This window comes from Neomonachus schauinslandi, chromosome 2 (genome assembly GCF_002201575.2).
Source record: "Neomonachus schauinslandi chromosome 2, ASM220157v2, whole genome shotgun sequence".
Lineage (NCBI taxonomy): Eukaryota > Metazoa > Chordata > Mammalia > Carnivora > Phocidae > Neomonachus > Neomonachus schauinslandi.
In genome coordinates this window covers 73,961,674-73,988,077 of record NC_058404.1, presented here as the reverse complement: position 1 = coordinate 73,988,077, position 26,404 = coordinate 73,961,674, and the positions used below count along the sequence as shown (strand labels likewise).

General features: G+C 41.7%; 1 protein-coding gene and 1 pseudogene across 1 annotated transcript in view; one reads left to right on the top strand and one right to left on the bottom strand.

Annotated features, from left to right (window-relative positions):
- Nucleotides 1-26,404, top strand: part of TRIM2 (tripartite motif containing 2) — a 104,546-nt gene that overhangs the window by 34,649 nt on the left and 43,493 nt on the right. The window contains exons 2-3 of the mRNA XM_044912865.1: nt 16,505-16,689; nt 20,151-20,388. Coding sequence (XP_044768800.1) covers nt 16,556-16,689; nt 20,151-20,388 — 372 coding nt within the window. The 5' untranslated portion in view covers nt 16,505-16,555. The remainder of the gene's footprint in view (nt 1-16,504; nt 16,690-20,150; nt 20,389-26,404) is intronic.
- On the bottom strand, nt 13,574-13,670 carry LOC123324201 (annotated as a pseudogene).

Sequence of the window (26,404 nt, the reverse complement as noted above, 5' to 3'; positions counted from 1 at the left end):
GGGCGGGGCTCGGCGCCCTGGGGGAGGAGCCTGTTGCCGTGGAAACCACCGCCTGCGGCGCGTAGCCCGGCGGTGAATGCACTCGGGGCTCCGCGGGGCCTGGGAAGCCCGGGCCGGCTGAGATTGGCCCTTGCCTGTGGCTATTACCTTAGACTAGAGTCCTGGCCGTGACATTATCTGGTCGAAAGATATGAACATTTCTCTGCACTATCTGCTGGTTTGCAAATAATCCATTTTATGGGGGCAGAGAGGAAGCAATGTGGGGACAGGGGAGGCAGTACCTAAGCAAGTCATGAGTAGCGGCGCGCCCACGTCGGCCACCGGCGGGCTCCCCACGCCGGGTCCTCAGGGTTCGGTCCCGCCCGGCTCAGCCAGCGGGGGACATCTGCGGGCTAGAATCCCCGACTCTAGCTCAATCCCAACCTGCTAGTCCGAGCCCCTACACTGATTAATTAAACATGGTAAACCACCCAAGCACGCAGGAACTTGGCATCGCCTTGAATTTAATTGTCAGAATGAAAAGCGTGATCATGAAACTCCGCTGAAGGGAAAAACACCACTTGATACTGATGTGCTCATCAGTGTGGACATTAATGTAATTAGGAGTCCAGTGAAGACTAGGAGGTTATCTTCCAGGCAAACTCAGGACAGATAGAGTCAACTTTGAATTACACAGGCCAGACAATGGCAGAACAAGAGTGTTTTGTTTGCTTGCTTTTGCTTTTTATTTTTGCTTTGTCAGAGCAAGACAAAGAACAAGAAGGCGGAGGGTGGCGCTGGGAAGTTTGATATATCGATGGATGGCAGAGCCTTGTGTTTTGCTTCAGGCTCCTCTGTAAAGGACATCTTCAGGCTGAGAAGGGGCTTGGGAAGATCAATGGGAAGGAACTCAGACTGGGTAGAGCAGCAGCACGGCTGTGGTTGTGGGATCCAGCTGTGAATCAGACTCACAAGGCACAGTTTTAATCTAATTTTATGGTTAGGAAACATTGGCATAAAATACAGACCAGGAGATATGGCACCTTTATCCTATTGGAGACCCAGCAGCTTTCTTTGCCCCCTTATCCACTTAGGGTATGTACCAGGGATGAGAGCCAAGGTATGTGGGGGTCATACTCCCTTTCCCCCACCAATCTTTTTTTTTTTTTTTAAGATTTTATTTATTTATTTGACAGAGAGAGAGACAGCAAGAGAGGGAACACAAGCAGGGGGAGTGGGAGAGGGAGAAGCAGGCTTCCCGCCAAGCAGGGAGCCCAATGCGGGGCTCGATCCCAGGACCCTGGGATCATGACCTGAGCTGAAGGCAGACGCTTAACGACTGAGCCACCCAGGCGCGCCCCCCCCCCCACCAATCTTTTATGTCATCCGAGTTATGTAGCCACCTCACAGTCCTACTGGTGCACCCCACAAATGAAGTACACATAACATTCCCCATTTATCTTTACTATTCTCAAGGGAACACTGCTGTGGGAAAACCAGGTTATTCTCAGGCAGGCCTGCATCAGCCCAGGCCTCATGTTAACCTTTCACCCATGGTAGGTATTGTGGGTTGAATTATGTCCCTCAGAAAGATAGGCTGAAGTCCCAAACACTGTACCTGTGAATGTGACCTTACTGGGAAATAGGGTCTTTGCAGAGGCAATCAAGTTACAATGAAGTCATACTTCATGTGAGTGGGTCCTAATCCAATAAGACATGGTCCTTTAAGAAAAAAAAAAGAGAGACACTGGGAGGGAAGCACCATGCGAAGACACAGAGACACACAGGGAGAAGGCAGACATGTAACAATGACGGTAGAGACTGGAGTGGTGCCCCTACAAGCCAAGGAATGCCTGGGACTACCAGAAGCTGGAAGAGACAAGGAAGGATCTTCCCCTAGAGTCTTTGGAGGGAGCTTGACCCTGCCAAACTCCAGTTCACATTTACTACACAATTGCTACTCCACCTTGGCCTGGTCATGTAACCTTTCTTTCTTTTCATTTATTTTTTCTTTCTTTTTTTTGAGTGGGGGGGGGCGCTGTGTGTGGTGTGGAAGGGGTAGAGGGAGAAAGAGAATATTTTTTTTTTTAAGATTTTATTTATTTATTTGACACAGAGAGAGAGAGATCACAAGCAGGGGGAAGGGCAAAGGGAGAGGGAGAAGCAGGCTCTCGGCCGAGCAGGGAGCCTGATGCGGGGCTCGATCCCAGGACTCCAGGATCATGACCTGAGCCGAAGGCAGACGCTTAACCGACTGAGCCACCCAGGTGCCCTGGGAGAGAGAGAATCTTAAGCAGGCTCCACACCCAGCATGGAGCCCCATCTCACAACCCTGAGATTATGACCTGAGCCAAAATCGAGAGTAGGTTGCTTAACCGACGGAGCCAACCAGGTGCCCCATGTAACCTTTCTGAATCTCAGTTTCCACTATAATAATAATAATGCCTCCTCTGTTTCTAGAATAGCAGATCAAAGAGAAAATGTATTATGAAGGTGCTTTCTAAATTATAAACCACCAGTCAGGGATGCCTGGATGGCTCAGTCAGTTGAGCACCCAACTCTTAATTTCAGCTCAGGTCATGATCTCGGGGTCCTGGGATCAGGCCCCGCGTCAGGCTCCGTGCCTAGCAGGGAGTCTGCTTGTGGATTCTCTCTCCCTCTTCCTCTCCCTCTGCCCCATCCCCTGCTCACACTCTCTGTCTCTCTCTAAAATAAATAAATCTTTAAAAAAAATAAAAATAAATTATAAACCACCAATCAAATATGAAGAATTGCCTCTCACTAATGCTCCAACTATTTTCCAATTCTGAGATGAACATTTACTTTATATTATATTATGTTACTCATTTATTTCTAGAAGGACTTTTCTCATTCTATATCTACTTATTGGGCACCTACTATGTGATGTGCACTGCACTGGGGGCTGGGGAGTTAGAGGTAAAATATGAAGCCATCAATAATTTTCAGCAAAGAATGCTATGGAGCACATAGGACTGACACCCAATCTAGACTGGAGGCAGGAGTGTTTGGAATTGGAGAAGGAGTCAGGGAATTTTTCTTAAAGTGAATGGTGTCTTTGCTGAGTTCTGAAGAATTCAATGGCGTTAAACAGGGGAAGGAGTCAGGAAAGGATAAGAACATTCCCAGCAGAACAAATGGAGTGTAAGCCTAGAGTTTAGTGTTTCTTAAAGGGATAGCTATCGGTAATTTGAAGACGCAAATGTACTTGTATGAGACTCTCCCATGTACTGGAAGATGTTTGGCATCCCTGCCCCCCAGTTACTAAATGTTGGGAGTACCAGCCCACTCCTCAAGCACACAATCAATATGACAGCCAAAAATGCCCCTTCACATTTCCAAATGCATACCCCACCACTTCATGGAGGGGACAGGGGACGTATCATTTCCTGGTTGAGAGCCACTGCTAAAAAATGCATGGTGGCATGTCTTGGAACTGGAGTATGACTGGGGAGGACAGAGGTGGAGAAAAATGAAGAAGGCAGAGGCCAGATCATAAATTACCTTGTATGCCATCCTGAGGAGTTTACTTTCTAGAAAAAATTTCCTTGATCAGGGGTGGATAGCCTGTATATAAAGGGCTTTGGGTTGAGCCTGGCCCATAAGACATGGTCAGTACATTTCGGATCTCTGTCTCCCAGGATCTTGTCAATCCCAATTTAGTTAACACATGTTCTGTTCTTTTCATATTCACTCTCTGTATACTTCCTGAGTGTACATCACAGTCAAAGTGACTGATGACAGTTAACTCGCTAATGTCTGTTCAACTGGAGGGAAACAGTGGGGAGGGGCAAGAGAGCTCCAAGAAGTCAGTGAAGTGTGCGGCAGCCTCCATCCCAAGGATCTGGGGCACGTCTCTGCTCTTGCAGCCTTACAGTCTAGCTGTGTGAGGCCTCAATTAAGCAAGCTCCAACTCAGAAAGAACCTGAGCCATGGGATCCCAACAGCCACTACCACCAGCATCCACCTTTGCCAGGGCGTGCCAAGGAGAAAACGCTGTGGCCTGCTAGCGCATCCCGGGGTAACCCAAGGCCCAGGTTATAAATAGTTGTATTCCTCTGCCAGGACGGGCACCAAAAACGAGGCTGCGTTTTCCTATAATAAACAATGTTATGTTTGTTAGGTTGCAGACTGAGCCCTCCAAACCCATTTACCCATACAGCAGTGAAGCCATAGTGATGAAGAGATTTGGAACCCACTGTCCTATATAATGCTTTTTCCAAGAAAGAGATACTCCCAATTCCAGGTGAAAGATCAGAAACACATATGACCCCCATTTATTCTACCTTCACCGAAGGCTCTAGCCACACTGAACTACTGCTCTCAATTCCTGTGAGCCATCTCTTGCCTCCAAGCATTTGCCGGTGCTGTGCTCTATGCCTGAAATGTACCCCACACCTCCCTGCTGAGCGTGTCCCTGCTCTGGGCTCCCAGAACCTCCACTTCTTCTTCCCGTCAAAGCACTTACCACTCCATGTAGCAATTGCCTACTTACTAACCAGTCTTCCGTACCAGATTTCAACCTTCCTGAGGGCTGAGATCCTCAATGCCTGCTCAGTGCCTGGTACTCACTGGACATTCAGTAAGTATTCATTGGAATGAATGATCGAAGGAGTACGTGAACCTTCTGTGAATACAAGCCCAGCAACAAGACCAAGGATTTCTCCCACTTTCCCACCATCTTCTGAGAACAGAGACTCGCTCCAGTTGTGTGCCCCAGAGTGTGGGTTAAGTGGAGGAAGAGAAGGAGAGAGGCCAGGAGGATGTTCTGGGGGGAGAGGTCAGCATTCAGTGAATTTGGCTTCAGAAAGGACCAGCAACAGCACAAGTGGGATGAAGAGGGACCCCCATCATACAGGTCAGGCTCCTTTGTGATGGACTGTCTTAGGAAGAGGACATGGTAAAATGGAGTGGGGGTAGCCTGCTTGTAGTTTGAGGAGTCAGTGCTAATTAAATTGTAAACTTTTACAACAGTACATATGTCCACCCAACACCTGTATGGGAATGTTTATAGCAGCATTATTCATAATAGCCAAAAAGTGGAAACAACCCAAGTGACCATCAGCTGATAGATGGATAAACAAAACATGCTATATCCATACAATGGAATATTTTTCAACCATAAAAAGGAACGAAATACTGATACATGCTACAATATGGATGAACATTGAAAACATTATGCAAAGTGAAAAAGGCCAGACACCTAAGACCACATATTATATGATTCCATTCGTGTCCAGAATCTATAGAGGGGACTACAGAGACAGAGTAGATTAGTGGTTGCTTAAGACTGTGGGGGTGGGGAGGTAGGGGTGATAGCTAAAGGGCACAGAGTTCCTTTTTGAGATGTTGAAAAGGTTCTAAAACTGGCTGTGGTGATGGTTGCCTGCATCTGTGAATATACTAAAAGCCATTGATTTGTACAGCTTAAATGGGTGAATTGTATGGCATGTGAATTATATCTCAGTGACATTGTTAAAAAACAAAACAAAACTTTTCTTTAAGATTTATTTGAGAGAAAGAGAGAATGCGCGTGCGCGCACACACGAGTGGGGGGAGGGGCAGAGGGAAAGAATCTCAAGCAGACTCCCCACTGAGCAGAGAGCCTGATATCGGGCTCCAACCCACAACTCTGAGATCATGACCTGAACCAAAATCAAGAGTCAGACTCTTAACTGACTGAGCCACCCAGGTGCCCCACAAAACAAAACTTCTAAAACAGGATGTTAACCTGGGCTTTTGAGAACTGGGTACCACCTGAAATAGCAAAATTGGCGTGTCCTGGGTCTGTTGATTTCACTGGATTCTTTATGACCCACTCCCCCAAAGGTAATCATAACTACTCTGCAGAGCTGAGTGCCCCATCATAGGGCTCAATGCAATGCCTGACTGCATGGAAAGAATGTGATGAATATTAATGTAATCAAATATGAGAATTAACAATTTTATTATTTTTTTTTTAAAGATTTTATTTATTTGAGAGAGCACAAACAGGGGGAGGGGCAGAGGAAGAGGGAGAAGCAGACTCCCTGCTGAGCAGGGAGCCCTACACGAGGCTCTATCCAGGACCTGGGATCATGACCTGAGCCCAATGCAGATGCTTAACCGACTGAGCCACCCAGGTGCCCCAACAATTTTATTATTAAATAAAATGTTTAGTGTCCACTTTTAAACTAGTAACTAACCAACGTATAGAATAGGATATGGTTCCCTGCCTCCATTGCTGTAGAAAAGGGAATGATTGTTAAGTTCCATTCTGATATGTAAGCTTTGTAAATTCTAAAGTATTATTTGTAATATGAGGATCTAGTTGTTTTTATATGGCTACTTTATCATTTTTATGTTATTAAAACCTTTTAAAAATAAGTTCAGTCCGCTGCTAGGAAATCAAGTTATGTATGTATGCAAGGTTTGTCAAGTTTCTCAACCCTTAACTGAAAAACTTTCCCATCATCAGAAAAACAACGGGTTCTGTTCACCCCCTGAAGTAAAATTACTGCATGATTTTTGTCAAATGATTAGAACCACAAAAAGCAGAGGAATGTCATTTGCATTATTCGACTTTGAGGAACTCTATTTTATAGACCCATTTCTGGGTATATACCAAGAGGGGGAAAGATAGTAGATGCTTACCTGGGCTGTTGGGCATTTCTATAAATTCACATTTGTGTTTCAAGCCACTTAAAGCCTAAGGAAACAGGTATCTTTTTCCTAACTTAGGGAAGTAAGCGTGTGTTCGCACACACTCACCCAAATCACACCTCTGAATTTGAACTGAGGTATCATATACTTCGTTTTCCTTCTAGAAGCCCTTCTCGCCGCATGCCCCTTTTGCTTATCAGCACAGCCTCTTTGATTTGTAGCTCGGCGCCTGGCCTTGCTGCGTGGCGCCAGCAGACGTGAGCCGGTGCCTCTCCAGGGGGTTAATCGTGCAGCCACATTCTCGGTGATGGACCTCGGCGGCCCAGCAGGAGAGCGTGGAAACAGCTGACTGCTGACTCAGAGCGGAAAGCAAGCCACCCGCGAATCTCATTGCAGCTCGCTGCTGCATCCCTATCCCACAATCCCTTGCTTGGTTTGCTGCAGTCTTTTCAACAGACGCTGAGTGAGAAAAAGATGTCCTGTAAGATAAAGATTGATTGGTTTGGATACCGAAAGGGGTCTCCCACTTGTTAATGACCCAGAAACATTCCTGCCGACTTTCCTGAGCCTTCTCTCTTTTCCTCCATTTTTCTTCTCCTCTGTTCTGTGCATGAACTGGCACATCACTACATACAGCAGAAGATATGCTGGGCTTCTGATGATGGCTGCACTGCATGGTAGGGAATTTTAACCAGTCTCTTTGCATGGTGCTTCCAAACTTGGGAGGTTAGCAGAATGTGCATTGTTCTTTTGGATTGCCGCGGAGCTGCAGCGACAGGCTTGGGAGGATTTAATTCTTTGCCTCGTTGATTAGTCTGTCTGCAGAAATGGGTAGGTCCTAAATGTTCCGATTGCTGAATATTATGCCAGGTGGATAACTGATTTCTCCTGCTCTCTCTATTCTGGTGGGGTTTTTTTTTTCTTCTTCTTCTTTTCTTTTTCTTGATTTCTTTTTCTTTTTTTCCGCCCCTCTCTCTCGGTGATGCTGCATGCTCTGTAACTATCAGATAGAGGGAGACCCACTCTTTGCTTAAACAAAGGCACCAAATTAAGAATAGGGAGAAAGTCATGCAAGATTTTCTTCTCAAGTTCCTAATGTGATCTGACTAGATTTTTGTTTTTACTTGTCTTCCATTTTAATGTGTATTCGGTTTATTTTAAATAGAAGATCCCCACCCCCACCCCCAGCATTTCTTCGTTGGGTGGGAAGATGGGGATGAAATATTTAAGTTGCAGGATTCCTTCCTCCATACCCCAGGGTGGAGGAGAATGTGCAATTCGACCCTTCCCCCACCCGGTCCTCCGTCGGAGAACCCTGGGGTTGAGCACCACGGTTCCCAGTTACCATTGGAAACCCATTCATTCATAATGCATGACTCGACCCTCTGAATTCTGAATGCCATTGATGATCAGCAAATATGCAGATGATTTGTTTTTGTTTTTGTTTTTTGACATTTTCCCTTGCTTCTGAAGTAGACTCAAATCTGGGTGGAGTTCATGGTAGCTTTACACAGAAGAAAAAAAAATCCTTGGGTTGGACCTTAGGTTTGCTTCCTGAAACAGTGGATACGATTTTTCTGACAGCTTTCTCTACTAGTGTGCCCCACCCTGTCATTATTCCTTATTTTGGGAGGCTAGGAAGGCAAGTAGAAAGGCTATTTATTTTAAGCTAAATACTGAATGTTAATAAGTGGATTTCTGAACCAAAAGGTAAAATGATATTTCTGTCTTAAAATAGATTCAATGTCATTGCTTTAAGGAGCAGACCTAGATTCAGAATGAGGCATTTTAAAATTATTAGTTTGTTTCTTTGGCTTAGATCGAATTACTGCCGTTTTATTCCTGGTGAATAAATTGTTAGAGGTTTTGTTTATTTATTTATTTTTTTAGATTAGAATATGGAGAGGCATTGTTTGTCCAGATTCTTAAAATGATTTCTTAAGTATTAGGATTCAGTTCTGCTTAGTGTGAACCTATTTTCTGGTGCCTTTCAGTATTTTCGGGCAGATGCTTCGGCAGCACCGATCCTAACCCGCTGTAATGTTAAATAATGCACGCCCCTCCTGAGCAAGCACACAACGAGAAGTTTCATGCGTGCTGTGGTATGAGAGAGCAGCTTTTTGTTACAGAGACCTGAGTAGTGGCCTTTCCTAAACCTCTAAGTATTTCTTCCCAGTTTTCTCCTAGAAAGACCCAAGTGATTTGCATTGGAAAGGTTACAATAGGACTGAATGTACAAATGTTCTCTGATAGAATGTGCCTGTTTCAAGAAGTACGGATGCATGATATATGTTCCATATATTTTAAAAATGGAGGATAAAATCTATACGTATTTTTCACCATACTTAATATTATAATCCTGAGATGACTTATTTTTTTTTTACTTACATGATAAAAGCTTAGTGGATTTTGTTGCTTGTGAAATAAGTAAAAATATTCATTCTTTGTCTTACTAAGAATTGAAAATGTCCTTCATTTGGATATCTGGAGGCATTAATTTCTCCAAACTTACGACTTTCTCTTATCTATCTTTAAGTCGAAGAAATTATAAATATGTAGCAATTTAAAAAATTTTGACCTAGGTTTAATTTTTAAGACTCCCTTGTGCTTCTTTTCCTTATCTCTTGATTAAAACTAAGACTTTAATGAAACATTTGTATGTATTATTGAAGAGAAATACTTTCAAACTTTAAAAAATTTGCTGCCAAATTATTTACTCTCATAGTTTTTTTTCTTTAAAAAATATGACTGAATTACTTCTAATTGTGGCATAATTATAATTTGCACACACCTGTGATTACTTTTTTTTTAAACATCTGATGCCATCTGTGCCCTTTATCACTTATGTAAGGGGTTTAGTGTCAGAATAGAATTTGTTCTATAATGGGGTTGGCTAGTAGAGTTCTCTGGATATTATTATTGCTCAGGTTATCTGAAATTAACAGATCAGGTTTCCTCCTCGAATTTGGAGGTTTAGATTAAACCAGATACTGAGGAAAAAACGAGCCCCGTGTAATTATTCAAACTGCACCGTGGAAGGAACCTTCATTACTGCTATCTGCATGCTATTTTTTCTACCCTCTTTTACTTTACCCTTGTCTGCCTTGATGTTCTCAATCACCTCCATTCCTCCATTAAGTGCTTTTTATTCTTCTTGAAAACATATTAAGGTAAACATTTATTCTAATCAACAACAGAATTAAATAATGCACTTCCTATCCACCGGGGGCAAAAAGGGGTTTGCTGTTGTGTGGGCGTATGCCTTGTGAGGTTCTGAAGTAGAATAAATTTCTCTTCCCCCTTCTTGCTAACCTCACCCAACTCCCAGAGCTTAGGGCTTTGGCTGTCCTCTGCCTCTTCTGTGGTCCCAGAATATGTAGCCTCCTTGTAGTCCCAAAGGAGAGCAAAGGAGGAGACTTGGCAAGATAATGGATGTGGGGGAGAGGAGACCCCACCATGTTGACTGTCCCAGGGCACTGTAAGATGAAAGTCAATTAGCCTGACCACTTAACACTCCATCACACAGACCCAGCCTTCTGCAACTTAGAAAACCCAAAGCCGATCTTAATCTGTTGTAAAAGGTGAGGACTTCTATGAAGAAGGCAATGGCAAACAGTTATCTATACTAAGAGGTAGAGGAAATAGGTATAAATCTCCTAAAGACAAGTTGGGGGCTTGGCATAAATCAGCCTCCATATGGTAAAACCCAGCAACCTAGGGAAGCTGTCATACATCCGACCCTGGAAATAAGAGGAACCCTTGGAAAGCTTGGGCACATCCTTGCCTGAAGACAGAAATTAAAGTGGATGGCCTCCTGAATATACACCCACTCACCCCCAAACACACGCGTTCATGCCCATACTGTCGGAAAAGATATTGCATCTGGCCTTCTAATTTACAAAATGGCCCATTTGGGATAGAGGCTTGATTTAACTAAAAATAGGTCACCCTGTTTTAATTTCGCTGAAGATTGTCCTCTTTTCTTTCTTCTAGTCAAGTCCTCTGTAACAATGCAAATTCAGTTATTAATAATATGGTAAATAATAATATGGTAAATAATAATATGGTAAATAATAATAAGGTAAATAATAATATGCTCATAAATTTTCAAAACTAAAAAAACCGTGTGTCTTTAATCATGTTTTCACCTGTGCCTTGAGCTCTAGGTACCACCTGTCCTGGCGGGTAAAAGATAGTACATTGTGTTACAGACAATCCTAATGGTTTGAGATTTTCTTTCCATAAATCTACCAGAAGATTTTTAACTTCTTGGGAAGCTGATTTTCGCATGCCTGCACCACTGTCATTGGTCCAAGAACAGCAAAAATGCAACATTGCTAATAAATAAAGCCAGCTGAGTGGCAATGAAGAGAAGCAGTAACCCGAGAATGCCATAAAACTAAATAGAAATGGAATCTAATGCCTTTATGATGGTATATAATCAATATGCTGCCTCCTACCCACATATCACATGTTAAAATTTTATTTTCTAAAGGAATCTTGACCTGTTTCCCAACTGTGTTTCCTAGCCCAGCCAACAAGTTGTCAGCAACTCTCTCCCCTTCTCAAGAAGAGGGCTTTCAGTTTGTCGTTGGTCTTCCACCCTCCCTTCCTGCTCTTCCGCACTCTGGTGTCAGCAATAAAACGTTGGGATCATTTTCTGATCTAAATAGTATAATCTGGGGTGGGAATTGTAGTTTCAACCCTAGAATTTTGGACACAGGCATTTTCCTTTTGTTTCCTCTCCTCCTCTCAAGTTTTGCTTTTCCAGTTGGTTGTAGTTTTCACCAAGTTCTAGGAGATTTGAGGATGTGAGCCAGGGAAAATACCAGTGATGATGCGAGGCAAGAAATGCTGGGATGGGGTTTTTCTATGCCCCAGGATTCTGTTCCATGCTCATTGCATTGTTGTTACCCTCAAAAGCTGTTGAGTTGGCATACCCCCACTAATGAGGAATTTGTTTGTCAACCTTCTTAGACTTTGTATTTCTGCAAGATGTGTCCTCAGTGGTTCTCAATTCCTTTTCTGCACTTTTGAGTGTGTTAAAGTATATCCCTGAATATTTACCCTCTGGCTGATAGCTTATCTTGCTAGAGATTAGACGATCATGCGGGAAGGCAGGTAATGTCTGATGTCAAATGAAAACATTCACATGACTGGTGACGGCCATGCTCTTTATTGTGTAAGTCAACCCATGCCACTCTTTTTTTTTTTTTTTAAAGATTTTATTTATTTATTTGACAGAGAGACACAGCGAGAGAGGGAACACCAGCAGGGGGAGGGGGAGAGGGAGAAGCAGGCTTCCCGCCGAGCAGGGAGCCCAATGTGGGGCTCGATCCCAGGACCCTGGGATCATGACCTGAGCTGAAGGCAGTCGCTTAACCGACTGAGCCACCCAGGCGCCCCCCATGCCACTCTTTTCTGCTACCGGGATTGAGTCCATTCCCATGTGATACTTGTTCAGTTCCTTCAAAGAAAGAATGAGTGTCTATCATGTACCAGACGCAGTTCCAGGTGCTGGGACTCCTGCAGTGAGCAGTCAGACAAAAATCCCTGCCTTCGTGAATCTTAACATCCTGGAGAGGTGGGGAGGAGACAGTGTGCCAGAGAAACACATTACGTACTATATCGCAAAGTGACCGGTGCTCTAGAGAGGCATAGAGCAAGGACGGGAGATGGCAAGTGCTAGGGGATGGCAGGGGGTGAGGGGGCAAGTGTCAATTTTGAACAGAATGGTCCAGTTGAGAAGTTGCTATTGAGAGGAGGCCTGAACCCCTCTGTAAGCAGTATTGCTGTTGGTTTTCCCCTGACAAGGAAACTCAGCCAGTCTCCCCACATAGTGAGAGCTCTCAGAGCTGGTTAATATCAATAGCACACTAATGTGGACTATTTCTGTAGTTTAAAAATGGTTCTGCTTGCCTTCCCTTCCTTGTCATTTCCTTTCTATTGGCCTTTTGTCAATACGCGCCGTGCTAGTTCCTACATCCAAAAGGATTCAGTTTCCTTCAGAGATGAAGTCCACCCCTGGCATGTTTGCGGGTGCTCCTCTCTAGAAATTGATTTTGTGGACCTCCAGGAGAAAGAGTAGTTCTGTATTCTGATCTCTCTTATTATCACGTGCTTATTTCTGCTGGCCTGGTGAGTAAGAAGGATCTCTGACACTTCAGAAACCAAGATGGGGAAAGGAGAACAGCCAAGAATCTAGATAAGTATTTATTGCTTTTCTCATCAAAACGACCAGAAACTGGTAGTGCCCAAACACTTTGATGAAAGGTTGTCATACATTTTATGTGTATTCCTTTCGGCATATTCAGACTGATGGAAAGTTTCCCACGGTGCTTATTAGCACATTCTGTGCCTCCATTTTCCTCAGCACATTATCCCTTTAGGAGTAGTCAAATTGTCTTTCTATTGTGGGTATCCAGTTATATTCAGGGAATGATCATTACCCTGGCAAAGTCTCAGTTTGGGGATCTTTGGGGGTTGGAAACCTTTGTGTTGATTCTGAGAGTCCTGCAAATCCAGATGTCTTTAACAAGTCACTTGTGACAGATCTGTAATATTGTCATGATTTTAAATCAGTGTTCATGAGTAAACTTAATTTACCATATAAATTAACAATACTAATGAAGACTTACTCTCACTCACTACGATAATTATCATAAAATTAGGATGAAAATTAGAATGAAATGTTTTTATTTCACTGTTGAGAATAAAAATGTCACCTCAGGAAATTTCATTTAGCCAACGTATATCATTTGATTAAAACAAATGTTTTTTTTTTCCTTGCCCAAACCCTAAAATTCTAAGATTAAAAAAAGACTAAAATCAATTTGTTTGATAGCAATATGAAACTTTTCAAAAGCTATTCAAATTAAAATTATTTTTAACTGGTTTTAACTGAAAAGTTCAATATGTTGTTTTGTTTTTTTTTTTAAATATGGAACACTTCCTGAATTTGTGCATCATCCCTGTTCGGGGGCCAAGCCAATCTTCTGTATCATTCCAATTTTAGTGCTACCGAAGTGAGCACCCCATAATTTTTATCACACACACACACACACACACACACACACCATACTGGAAAGTGTTAAACTTGTTTAAGGTTAGGTATCAGATAAGGCAGAAGACTTGAAATCTGAGCTTTCTGATTCACTGATTTTACCCGATGACCTTGGGCAAGTCATTTAAACCCTCTGCTTTGGTTTCCTTATCTTAAAGAGAGACAAATCCATTCCTTCCCTATTCTGATGTCATAGGGACGTGGTTAAAGAAAAGCAGATGATGTGCCAACATTGTGAGCTCCTGAGAGATGAGCCACATTTAATCCAATCAATGAATATCTTTCTTTATGCTAGTTCTTTAGGGAGACATTCTATGAAAGAGTTAGCAGATAATGCAGGCTAATTAGATATGTCACACAGTGTTTTAACTAATGCAGAGAGTTCTATTTGACTGTGACACTTTTGTGTAACAGGTGCTTTCACAAGGTTCTATCTGTTTATTCATCATGCTCTTTAATGATCTTATCTAGAAACATAGAGTTGGAAAATGGGTGTGTCATGTATGTAACTATACTCAAATACATATAAATAGTAGAATTTTCTTAATAAAAGTTGACATGCTTTTAAAAATATTTGGTGATTGGTGGGGAGAAAGAACAACTATCATTCATGTTTGAAAAGAGTTTCTATTAAAAAGTGTAGAATTGTTGATTTTGTAAATATGTATTTCCCAGCTTCAAACACAAGTCCCAGACCCAGTTAAAATGTTATACATAAACCAAGCTTGCGTCATACATACATACAGCCTTCTTAAAACACAAGGTGTGTTTTAAGGGAGTGTTTTTTAAGGGAGTTAAGGTGTGTTTTAAGGGAGGTGTGGTGGTTTAAGGAGTGAACAGGCTATGGGTTTGTGTTCTCGCAAACTTCTTAACTGAGCCTCGGTTTTCAAAAATCTGTGGAATGAGAATAATATTACTTCCTGCATAGGGTCATATTGAAAATTAACTGCTGGGTTTTTCTGTTTGTTTGTTTTTTGTGGTTTTTGGTTGTTTTGTTTTGTTTTTGTTTTTTGCAAAAGAGTGTTTCTGTTGGGAATTGAGGAGGCCATAGACACCTTATCAAGTATTTAGAAAATTAGGAAGTGAACTTTAGCTTTACCTTAACCTTGGTTTACTTCTTTGGGATAGAAGCCAGATGTTCCAAGGTGGTAAATGAAGCTGTGTTTTATGTTGTAACTTTTCCCTCCCTTAGAGGCTCTCCACTTTTTTCTCTGTTGCCCTCTTCTAATTCTCTTTTTCTGGCATGATCCCTCACATATTGAAACCTTCTCTGAATTAATTTCACCAGGTCCCTCAGATGCCCACACATGAATACCAACAGACATTTCTTAAAATAATAGGAATCATCTGCCTTTTGTCCCTGCTCCACAGCAAATACATCTTAGCCAGGAATCTATATACCTTTAATTCTAAAGAAAACACTTGAGCCACAGGCAAAGATTTTAATAGAAAATTCTAATTATTCCATCCTGGCATGTTAACTGTATGTAGGGGTGGGAAAACTTTTCCTCTACACACTTAAATTCTAGCACTGAAGCCCGTGAATTAAACTGACAAAAGACAGATTATCAGGAGAAAAGGATGTACACATTTAATTGGTAGTTTATTTTTCCAAAATAGTATATATACTGTATTCTATTGATGTTTATTAATTTAATATTTTTAATTTTACATGCCTGGGGGTTTCACAGAAAGGAAGTGAAAACCGAAAGAGGCAGTTCGACCTGGGAGCTTACATACTATTTTAACAAAGGATGACAAATTGTGGAGAAGTGGCTAGACAAAGGAAAAGGAGATTTAGGAGCAGTAAATTGTGGGAAAGTGACCAGGAAATGTATGGTACATAAGGGTTGCTTAGTAAGGTGTGTTATGCAGACTCCTCTCCCATGCTATCTCTGGCGATGATTAAGATTCTCTTCTCTTTGGTATGGGAGAACGAGGCACCTTTATAAATGAAGATTTCCTTTACATATGGGAAGTCTATGCTCTGCTTTTAGGCAGATGGGAGAGGCAGAGTGCCCACACCCCTCTCCCCCGCCTGCCAACCCCTCCCGCCACCCCCCATCATGTCTGCACCATGTCTGCTGATTCTCAATTGCCTTCAGCTCAAAATAATCCTTATGTCAAGATGGCGTATTTTGGAGTGAAATTTTGATCCCCTTCAAGTACAATAGTTGGGAAAACATATTTTATCTTAATGACACTATTCTATTTAATATAGACCATATATATTTTTTAAGATTTTATTTATTTATTTGACAGAGAGAGACACAGTGAGAGAGGGAACACAAGCAGGGGGAGTGGGAGAGGGAGAAGCAGGCTTTCTGCTGAGCAGGGAGCCCGATGCGGGGCTCGATCCCAGGACCCCGGGATCATGACCTGAGCAGAAGGCAGCCGCTTAACTGACTGAGCCACCCAGGCACCCCTAATATAGACAATATTTTAATAAGACTGTAGGCATATAGTCAAATATAGTCGTGAATGAAGGAATGAACAGGCAGAGCTGTATAAGTATTTATCCCCTCAGCTGCCACTGCTTTGAAACCCGGCAAACGTGCCTCTTTAGACAACACACTTCTTCTAATTTGTTTTGTTTTCATGGTGAACATGTGACCATTATATTGATTTACAAAATCAATAGGCATCTCACTGCATTCCCTTGCCAGCAGTGAGGGTTGGTTATGGTCATTTCGAGGTCATCGGCATGGACTTCTACCTGTATTTACAGCACCACGCCTATAGCGAATGAACCAGTGATTGATTTGCACTTACCAGTTATTATGTGTCTTTCCTGTCTGACAGCAGCCGCGTGCAGGGTCAAACACAGCCGGCCTCCCATGTCAGTGGTCTAGGATGGCCAGTGAAGCCACCAACATCCCAAGTCCTGTGGTGCGCCAGATTGACAAGCAGTTTCTGATCTGCAGTATATGCCTGGAACGGTACAAGAATCCCAAGGTTCTCCCCTGTCTGCACACTTTCTGCGAGAGGTAAGCCTCCTTTGTGCCCAGATAAGAGAGGTTCACAGTGATCTCTTGCAACCTACCAAAGGGTTCTTTCCAGAATTCTTCTTTACCTAAGGGAGACAATGAATCTTTTGCGCTTATGATAGACATCGAGAAACATAATCATGAGTTACCAATAATTTACTCTATTTTAAATAATTATAAGTGAGAGAAAGCAATCCAGTAGCTATTGATTCATTTCCATGGGACATGGAGCACTAAATATTTTAAGATTAAAATTTTTAGGGCGCCTAGGTGGCTCAGTTGGTTAAGCGACTGCCTTCGGCTCAGGTCACGATCCCACGGTCCTGGGATCGAGCCCCGCATCGGGCTCCCTGCTCAGCAGGGAGTCTGCTTCTCCCTCTGCCTGCCGCTCTCCTTGCTTGTGCTCTCTCTCTGTCAAATAAATAAATAAAATCTTAAAAAAAAAAAGATTTAAACATTTAAAATTTTCCCTTTGTTCTTCGTCAAACAATTTTTGCCGACCACAGTTCCCTCATAGAGGATCTTTGGTGAGGGCCAATTAAAAATCTATTATTTCCTCCCAAAGAACACATCAGTAAAATACCTGTGTATTGAGGAGTTAGTTAAAAGGGAGAGCTTCCTCTCAAGGATACTTCAGAAGATACATACTAACAAACATAGGATGTTTCAGATGAAGAAAAACCTGTGTGTATGAAATAATTATAAGTTACCTGAATATGCAATTCGCTATGAATGAAAACACATTTCTTTATCCTTCTTGGATAGTTTTTTTCCATTGAGTTAATCAGTTATCAAAATACATCTTTACCTTCTTATTTAACTTAGCACATAAACAATTAAGCATATAAAGTTTGTTAGTAATTTGTTTATCTGAGGTCTAATTTAAATATTTCCCTAGTAAGGCTGTATTTTTTTTCTTAAAAATAAATATGATAATTATGTTTTATAGCATCTTGTTGAATACATGGTCTATTATTATTAAATAGACATAATTAAAATGCTTTAATTCTTGTTATAGAATAGGACATTGGTATTTCCAATGGCTTCAAATCAATGCTAATTACATTTGCCATCAATTTCATAGACATTTGTTAAAGTTGATTTGCTTTGGAAGATCTCAGTTGGAACAGAATAACTACATGGTGATGAAGGATAGAGGGAGAAGGTGGATTTGTTACTGGTCATTGTGGTTTTTTTGTCTGTTTGCTCTTTAGGGGGTTATTTTGGGGGGTGTGTGTGTAGAGTTTTGTTTGTTTTAGTGGTGGTATATAGGGCACTAGCACTTTCTGCTTTATTCATTTTATACTTTGATGTGAGTACTGTGTAATTCATATTCCAAAATGACTAAATGGAGAGTGATTTTTTTCCTCCCCACTTAATGGGTGTAGCCACAACATGCACACCAGCTAAGTGTCCCTCTGTCCCTGGGCGCACATGGTGAGATCATTATTTGATGGACAGCAGTTGGCCTCTTTCTATACAGCACTGAGAGGCACTCGGTTGGAGGGGGTGGAGCTGCCCATCCCCCTATGCTCAGTGCCCAGCCAGGCACTTGTTTGGTTCCCATTTACTACTCTGACAGATAAGAAGCAACATTTCTGGGCTGTCCTGGGTCCGCCTCCAGCCCTCTCAGTTGGGTCTAGCCCCATCCACTTCTGTTCCTCCATCTAATGGCTGGTGGTAGAGATTTTCGAGCTCCTATCACAGCAAGTCCCAATGGAATGCATGGAAGGAGTTTTGAGAAGGTCACTCTGGCTACAATATGGAGAAAGGTTAGAGGATTTGAGGGTGGGTGACAGTGTATAGAGCTACTCCAGAAACCCAGGAAAGGATGGTGTAAATCAGATGACAAGAGCTGGAAACGTTGGAAGGTATTTAGGCATTTCCAGCCTTGGGTGATGGGTTGGATGTGGAGAACGAAGGGCTGTAAGGAAATTACTGTTTCCAGCATGGCTCCCAGTACCTGCTTTGCCTAGATGAATGGATGGAGGTGCTGCTCGTTGAGAGGGGAAGAGGACCCAGTTTGGGGGAAGAACATAGCTTTGGGTTTGGACATGGTGAGTTTTAGGACCCATGAGACATCTAAGAGGAGATGCCAAGAAAGCTGTTGGTGTAGAGATCAGGGGCTCAGAGGAGACATCTGTGGAAGAAATAGAAGTGTGGGAGTGTTGTGCTTATGGCCATGCACATGGATAAGATTTCCCTGGGAGAGAAGGGTGCCAACAACCGAGCCTGTATGGCTCAGTAGAAAAGGTAGAGCAGACAGGAGAACCAAGTGAGTGTGCTGTCACAAACAAGGGAAGATAAAGTTTCAAAAGAGGACGGCTGGGAGGCAGTGGTCAAGTTTGATGAGTGCTGCTGAGAAGGATAGGAGTAAAAAATGTCTGTTGTCTGGATGTAGATGCCCTCCGTGACCTTAGCAAAAGCTCTTTCATTTCTGCTATTGACTCAGCGCTAGCTACTTCTGTGACATAGGAAAGTCAATTAACCTCCTTGATGTCAGTTTCCTTCTGTACATAATAAGGGGAATGAGGCTGGATCAGAGGTTCTCGAATTCCGCTTGGTGAAGCAACAGGGGAACATTACACAGAGTAGTTATGTAGAGCGAAGGTTCTGGTGCCCAGTTGCCTGGGTTTGAATTCCTGCTCTGCCCTTGTCCACTCAAGTTCTGAAAACAAGCGACTTCGCTTCCCTCTGCCTGTGTTCCTTCATGTGTCTAAAATACCTACTTCCCGCGGTTATTGCAAGTACTTTGAATCTAGCAAGCAGCATATACATAAGTCATGATTAGCAATGCATTTTGCTAATTAATTAATTAATTTAATTAATTGCCGGTTGAGGAGAGGCAAGAAGAGATCATGTTGATGTGACTCTGGGTGTCCTATCCCTGCTTCAAACACAATATTTTCACCGGGATATGTTTTTAACATCTGAGATCTGCTTATGCTTTTGTATGTAAAGAACATTTCAACACCAACAGAAAACTTTGACCCATTTCTCCCCATTGTAAAGGTCCACAAATCTGTGAACACGACACTGGATATTCTAGACCAATGCTTCGAAACCTTTAATGTGCATATAAACTCCCCGGGGACCTGATTCAAGCAGGCCCGGAGTAGGGACCTAGGATTCTGCACTTCTTCCAAGCTCCCTGGAGAGGCCGATGCTGCTCAAGTGTGGCAAGTCTCCATGGAACGCCACCAGAGTCAATGACGTTATTCTTTTCCTTGAGCATAATCACTTGCCTAATCAGTTCATAGCACCTAATCAGTTGTGAGTACACCTTACCTCTTGGTTTCAGAAATCTTATTTTCCTAGGAGAGGAGACTCCAGAGGGAGTTTCTGCAAAGGAGCCCAGACAGGTGCAGAGAACATGTGTGCTACCTGCCGAAGGAGGTGGTCCTGCTCTCGCTCGTGAGCCCCCTGTGCTGACAGTCCCCCTGCTTCTGCTTCCGTGACAGGTGTCTGCAGAACTACATTCCCGCCCACAGTCTGACCCTCTCCTGCCCCGTGTGCCGCCAGACCTCCATCCTGCCCGAGAAGGGGGTGGCCGCGCTCCAGAACAACTTCTTCATCACGAACCTGATGGACGTGCTGCAGCGAACGCCGGGCAGCAACGTTGAGGAGTCCTCCATCCTGGAGACGGTCACCGCTGTGGCTGCTGGAAAGCCACTCTCTTGCCCAAACCACGATGGGAATGTAAGTGAGTGAATCGCAGACAGGGCCTGGCTTTGATCTGGGTGGGCTTCGGGCAGTCAAGAGGTTATGCACTAACACAGAACTCCACCTGGAAAATGAGCAATTAAAAGATATTTTTAGCAGTGCTCAAGACTATTTTGCCTGCTTACTTACTCCAATCAAATTCATGTAAATAAGGAAATCAGTCTTCATTGGGTCTAATAGCACCTATTATTAGTTTCCCCAGGAGAGCAAACCCATAACTATTTGCAAAGTGGGTATTCTTTGACCCACATAAACATCTGTAGAGTAAATTACGGATAAAGATTCAATAATAGATAAATTCTGCAAATTGAGAATGATGATTAAAATGTTAATTAATTAGAGTTCTTTGTTTTTCTTCTGAGGGAAATTTTTCGTATGCTCCATTAGGCCCTAATCCTTCATAATAAATAGAATTTAAAGATGTGTGAATCCTTGATAATAGGTTATAGATGATGAATTTCAAAATTTTCCTGCTACTAGCAAGCATAATAACTATTAGAAACCTAGGAGGACCTGTGTGTACGTACCATCAAATAACTGATTTACAATAGCTCTGAAGAGGCAGCATTGCCTAAGAAGTCTGGCTTTGGATTCAGACTGCCTGATTCAAATCCTGCTCTTCAACTTCTTCCCTGTGTCAGCTCTGCCAGGTTTATTCAACTCTCTGTGTCTCACTTCCTCATCTGCAAAAAACAAGGAATAATAGTATTTACTACATGGGATTACTTGGAGAATTAAGTGTTTAAGTCATATAAAGCATTATAGTAAGCTCTTGATAAATGTTAGCTACTAAAATTATTTCTTATCAATGACTTTATTCATTCTTTTCTTTATAATAGCCACTTCAAAGGTATTAGAAACTGCTTATAATATAAGGCCCAGGTATAATAAAACCACTATCAAGCAAGCTATCAATTATTATTGTTAGAGCAGAACAATAATTATTTGCCATAACTATTACTTATTTACCTCATTTCATACCACTCTTTCTGCCCACTACACTGCAGCCTCACTGGCCTAGAGCTGGCCAAGTGGTTTCCCACCTTGGGGCTTGACTGTTCTCTAAGCCTTCTGCCTCGAATTCTCCATGTTCCCTCTCTATGTGGCTGGCTCACTCTCACCCTTCATGTTTCAGCTCAGATTTCTTCTACACAGAGTGGTATCCAAGGCAGACCACCTCTGACACCCAGTTGCTGGCCATTACATCCCTTTCTTGATTTCCTTCATGCCATTCACCGGGCTCTGCTTGCCTTCATCTGTGTATTTGTCGGCCAAGTGATCTTCTGGCTTTACTTTTAGAAAGTGAACTCCAGAAGGGCAGGGACCATGTTCACCATTATATTCCTAGCACTAAGCACAGTATCTTATACATGGAAATGTACAAATAAACAGAGGCTATTTATTCTGAGCTTGCTATAACAGAGTCAGCCACCATCACTTATGTTTTGGCAGAGACTCAAAGGCAGGCAGAGGAATGGGAAAGCTCTACAGTAGACAAAAGAGAAGGCTTTAGGGATGCTCTGATTGGACGCTGTTGGCATGGGGAAACAGGGGGCAGGCTAACTAGAAGTGGGGCATCCTATGTGACTGGTTAGGGGTACATATATGGCTTTCTCTGGTTGATATTAAGTGGAAATGGGGACAAAAATTAGAGAAGCTATCAGTAATCAATTCCTAGCCATTTGGGGCCAATTGTCATAGATGTTATTGTTTAGCTTTTTGGATTATTAGGAGAGATAGTAGTCAGACTTCCTACAAGTAGGAAGTAGTAGGCTGGCTTCCTGGCTAGTTTATTGTAGATAAAGGAGTTGCTTTCCTGGACAGGTCATGGGTCAGAGTTCTATTTTTTATATATGATCTGGCCTTTGTCCATTTATGAATTCAGTCTCTTACAAGTCAGTCAGTAGATATTTGTTGAATGAGTGTGCCAGACACCATGCTTGACTTTGTACACACCACTCTGCAAAGTAGGTATTAGTTACCTTCATTTTATTTATTTATTTGTCTATTTATTTATTTATTTTTAGTTACCTTCATTTTATAGATGAAGAAACTGAAGTTTGAACAGTTTAAGTCCCAAAGCTGATTGACACATCATAAAACCTAGACCAGGAAGCAATAAAATCCTGAGCTTTTGGGTAGCCAAAATAAGAGAGACATTGTGGATTACATATCTTTTGTTATTTAATTGATAGCACACCAGGCTGTCAATAACCATGGTTTTCTATGTACTGTTCTCCAAGGGAGAATTAGCATGTAAGTTTTGTAAAAGGAACTTTAAAGGGTGCCTTCAATTAGTTTGAGTATTCTTCTTATGACCATCTCTCACACTGTCTCTTGCTGAGGCTGTCTCCTCCTAGAGCTCACATTCTAAATACTAGTCTGTGAGGGCATTTCTACCAGGTACCAGAGTTGTCCTGAAGCTAGTCCAGGCATGGAGCTCTCTGGAAATCTGATTTGATAGAGGAGTAAAGGTTTAGGAACATTAGGAGATCCACTGTAGACACTGGTCTAAATTTGGAATGCAGAGAGCAATGGCGTAGAATGAGAAATATTGACAACTGTAAAGATAACATCAATAAGTAAAGGTAAGAGTGTCATGAATTCAGGAAACAGCTTGTAGCTCAGTGCAGTGAGGGCACGGAGATGGGCACTTGGGGTGGGAGCATAGGTGAGCTGAAGGATACTGGGAGGAGCCTGGAAAGATAATTGGGGAGAGAATGTGAAAGCTATGAATATCATGGAGAAAATGTTTGACCTAAATTTCATATGCAGTAGGGAAACATGAAAACTTTTAAGGAGGAGATGGGTATTTTCCCGGCCTTACTGAGTAGCAGAGATGGAAGGCTGCAACATCAAATTTGAGTTTATTGAGTTGTCTAAATAAGAGATGCTAAGGGGTGGGAGAATGGCATCAATCGACCTGAAGAAGAGAGGATGAATTTCAGAGAAGAGAGTACTCTTTCACTTGAGAATGTGCCTCCCACAAATAAAAAGGCATATGCTAAAATCTGTTCAACTAAGCTATTAAGGTTGTGAGAATTTGAGCCATTAAAATTGGTCATACACTAGGTCACAAAAAGCCATCATTATTTTTTCCCTTTGTGTAGACCAAGTTCCTATACCACAATGCACTAAAGTTGCATTAATAACATACATTATAGAAAAACCCCAGACCTTTATTAAAAGCTCATAATTATTTGATCAAAAAATTTACAAAATTAGACTATTTACAACATACTGAAAGTGAAAACCTTATCTATTAAATGTAGAGAGGAAAGTCAAATCTGTACTCAGAAAATTTTATAGGTTTATTTTCCTTTATTTAAAAAGAGTTCAATTCAAAAAGTTAGGGAAACCAAAGTAAATATATGGAACCCAAGAGCAAGAAAATAATAAACTTAGTTCGAAAATAATAAAACAATTGAGTTAATAAATCTAAGAGCTGATTTTTTTAAATTAATGAAATAATCTGACATCTGATAAAACAACAAAAGGGAAATGTAAATATATTAAATTAGGACTAATAAAGAGACCAATACAGGTAAAAGGAATTTTTTAAAAATTTTATTTATTTATTTGAGAGAGAGAGATAGTACATGAGCAGGGGGAGGGGCAAAGGGAAAGGGAGAGAATCCTCAAGCAGACTCCCCGCTGAGCATGGAACCTGATTCGGGACTCAATCTCAGGACCCTGAGATCATGACCTGAATGGAGACCAATAGTCAGCGCTTAAACAACTGAGCCATCCAGGCACACCTAAAAGGAATATTTTTAAATGAGTAAGTCAATACTATGTGCTAAAGGCTAATATACTGAAAGTCTGAATGAAATGGATGAATATCTAGGAAACTGAAAATGATCAAGAAAACCTGAGTAGACTGATAATTTTGAAGGAAACTGGTAAAACTTAATTTGAAACTGAATTCCTTCAAACCTGTGTAAAACAAATATGATCCGTAGGATGTATATTCTGCATCATAAGAAAAGACAGAAAGCTCCCCAATTCGCTCAAGATATACTCATATCCCTAATACCAAAATCTAGTGAAGACAAAAAAAAACTATTCATCAGTTTATGAAAGTAACTGTAAAATTCTTTAAAAAAAAAAGATTTTATTTATTTATTTGAGAGAGAGAGAGAGAGAGAACATGAACAGGATGAGGGGCAGAGGGAGAGGGACAAGCAGAGTCCCTGCTGAGTGGGGAGCCCGACCTTGGGCTTGACCCCATGACCCTGAGATCATGACCTGAGCCACCCAGGTGCCCCAAAAGTAACCATAAAATTCTTAATTAAAATGCCCCAGCAAATTCTTACTATGTAAGAGTTAAGAATTAAAGAAAATTATGAACATCACAAAAGAAAATGGGCGAAAAACTCAGAAAAGTCACAGAGGATATAAAATGGCTAATTGTAGTATGAGAAAAAATGTCAAACTTCACAAATAATCACATCTTTCCAAATTAGCTACAGGTTTTTAAAGATAATAGGTAGTGCTGATGAGAATATGGGGAGATATTTTTGTATGCTGTGGGCGGGAGCGTAAATTGCTCTGCAGAAAGTTTATGTCTATTTGTCAAACTGTAATGAATGTTTTACACAACTTCCTATCCTTTAATTCAGTAATTCCACTAATAGAAATATTTCTAAGGAAATAGCTGGAGAAGAGAATGAAGATAGAAAATTTTACGTGATAGTAAAATTGGAAATAATTTGAATGTGCAGTATTAGGGAAATGGTTAAATTATGGTTAAGTACATATAACTGATTATTGGGTAGCCATTGAAACTGATGTTTTGGTAACAAGTGACATTTATGCCAATATGTGAGTATGCTTGTGTGTTTATATAGACTTTTGTTTTTAATTAGTAAAACCACCCTGTATATGCAGTATAGAAAGAAGGATATTCTGTGCCGCCTGGGGGACAAACAGAATTCCTAAAGATGTATTTCCTGAGCAGTAGAGACCTCAGCAATAGAGAACGTTGGATGCAACAAGCTGCTAAGCAGAATCTCTCTTAGAGATGCTGATTCCAGTAAAGTTAAAGAATCCTTTAGGTTAAAATTTTGCCTTGTCTCTTTCCCAAACGCATCACATCAAATCCACTAAAAATGAAATCTATCTGGAGTTTGAACCTCCTTGAGGTAGATGAGGCTATTTAAAGCATGTTTTGAGTGCTTTCTCTATGCTGGGTCATTATGATTCTTTGGAATCATAAAATTTATAAACCAGCAAGAGGCCTTGGAAATTAACAGCGTGTGTCTTGAATCATTCTATTGTTCCATCGTAGATTGTAGTTCACTGCTGCTGCTTTGAAACAGGGGTCCTCATTGCATATTCAAGTCAAATACATGCAATATTGCAGATAAATTGCTGCAGTTAATTGCCACGGGTAAATCTTTAAAAACAATTCAAGCATCGGAAGGTTAATAAAATCAGGTAATTAACAATAAAGCAGGATGTTGTCCTCATACACTGCCTGGTGCTGATTAGCACATGTGGATGAAAGCCTGTCATTTAAGTGCTATGACACTCTGTCTTCTAATTAAACTGCCATGGCTGCATTGTCCAAATACAAAGAAAAATGGGAATAATGGTCAGTGATTTAGAAGGTTCTTTGCACGTAAAGCAGACATTTGAGCTCATGCTCGCAGTCCCGGGAACACAAATGATCATTAAACCCTGTTATGGCTTGCTTAGGTACCTTACTAATGAGGATGTTAAGAGGTGCAAAGGAGAGAGCCTCATTAAGAATGCCCTACCACTAACAAGTCCCCACTTCCACAAGCCTCAGCTACAAGGCCCTGACCACCCTTTCTAGTACATTGGTAATGCATACTTCTTGCCTTGTCATCTTCACAAATGGTGACTACCTGCCAACAAAAATAAGCTAGTCCTGGCCTCTGGCCCATCCGTCCCTGGGAGAACCAACATCATCTCACTCAAGATGGATGAGCTCAGCTGAGTCTCACACTTCACACAATTAACTCTC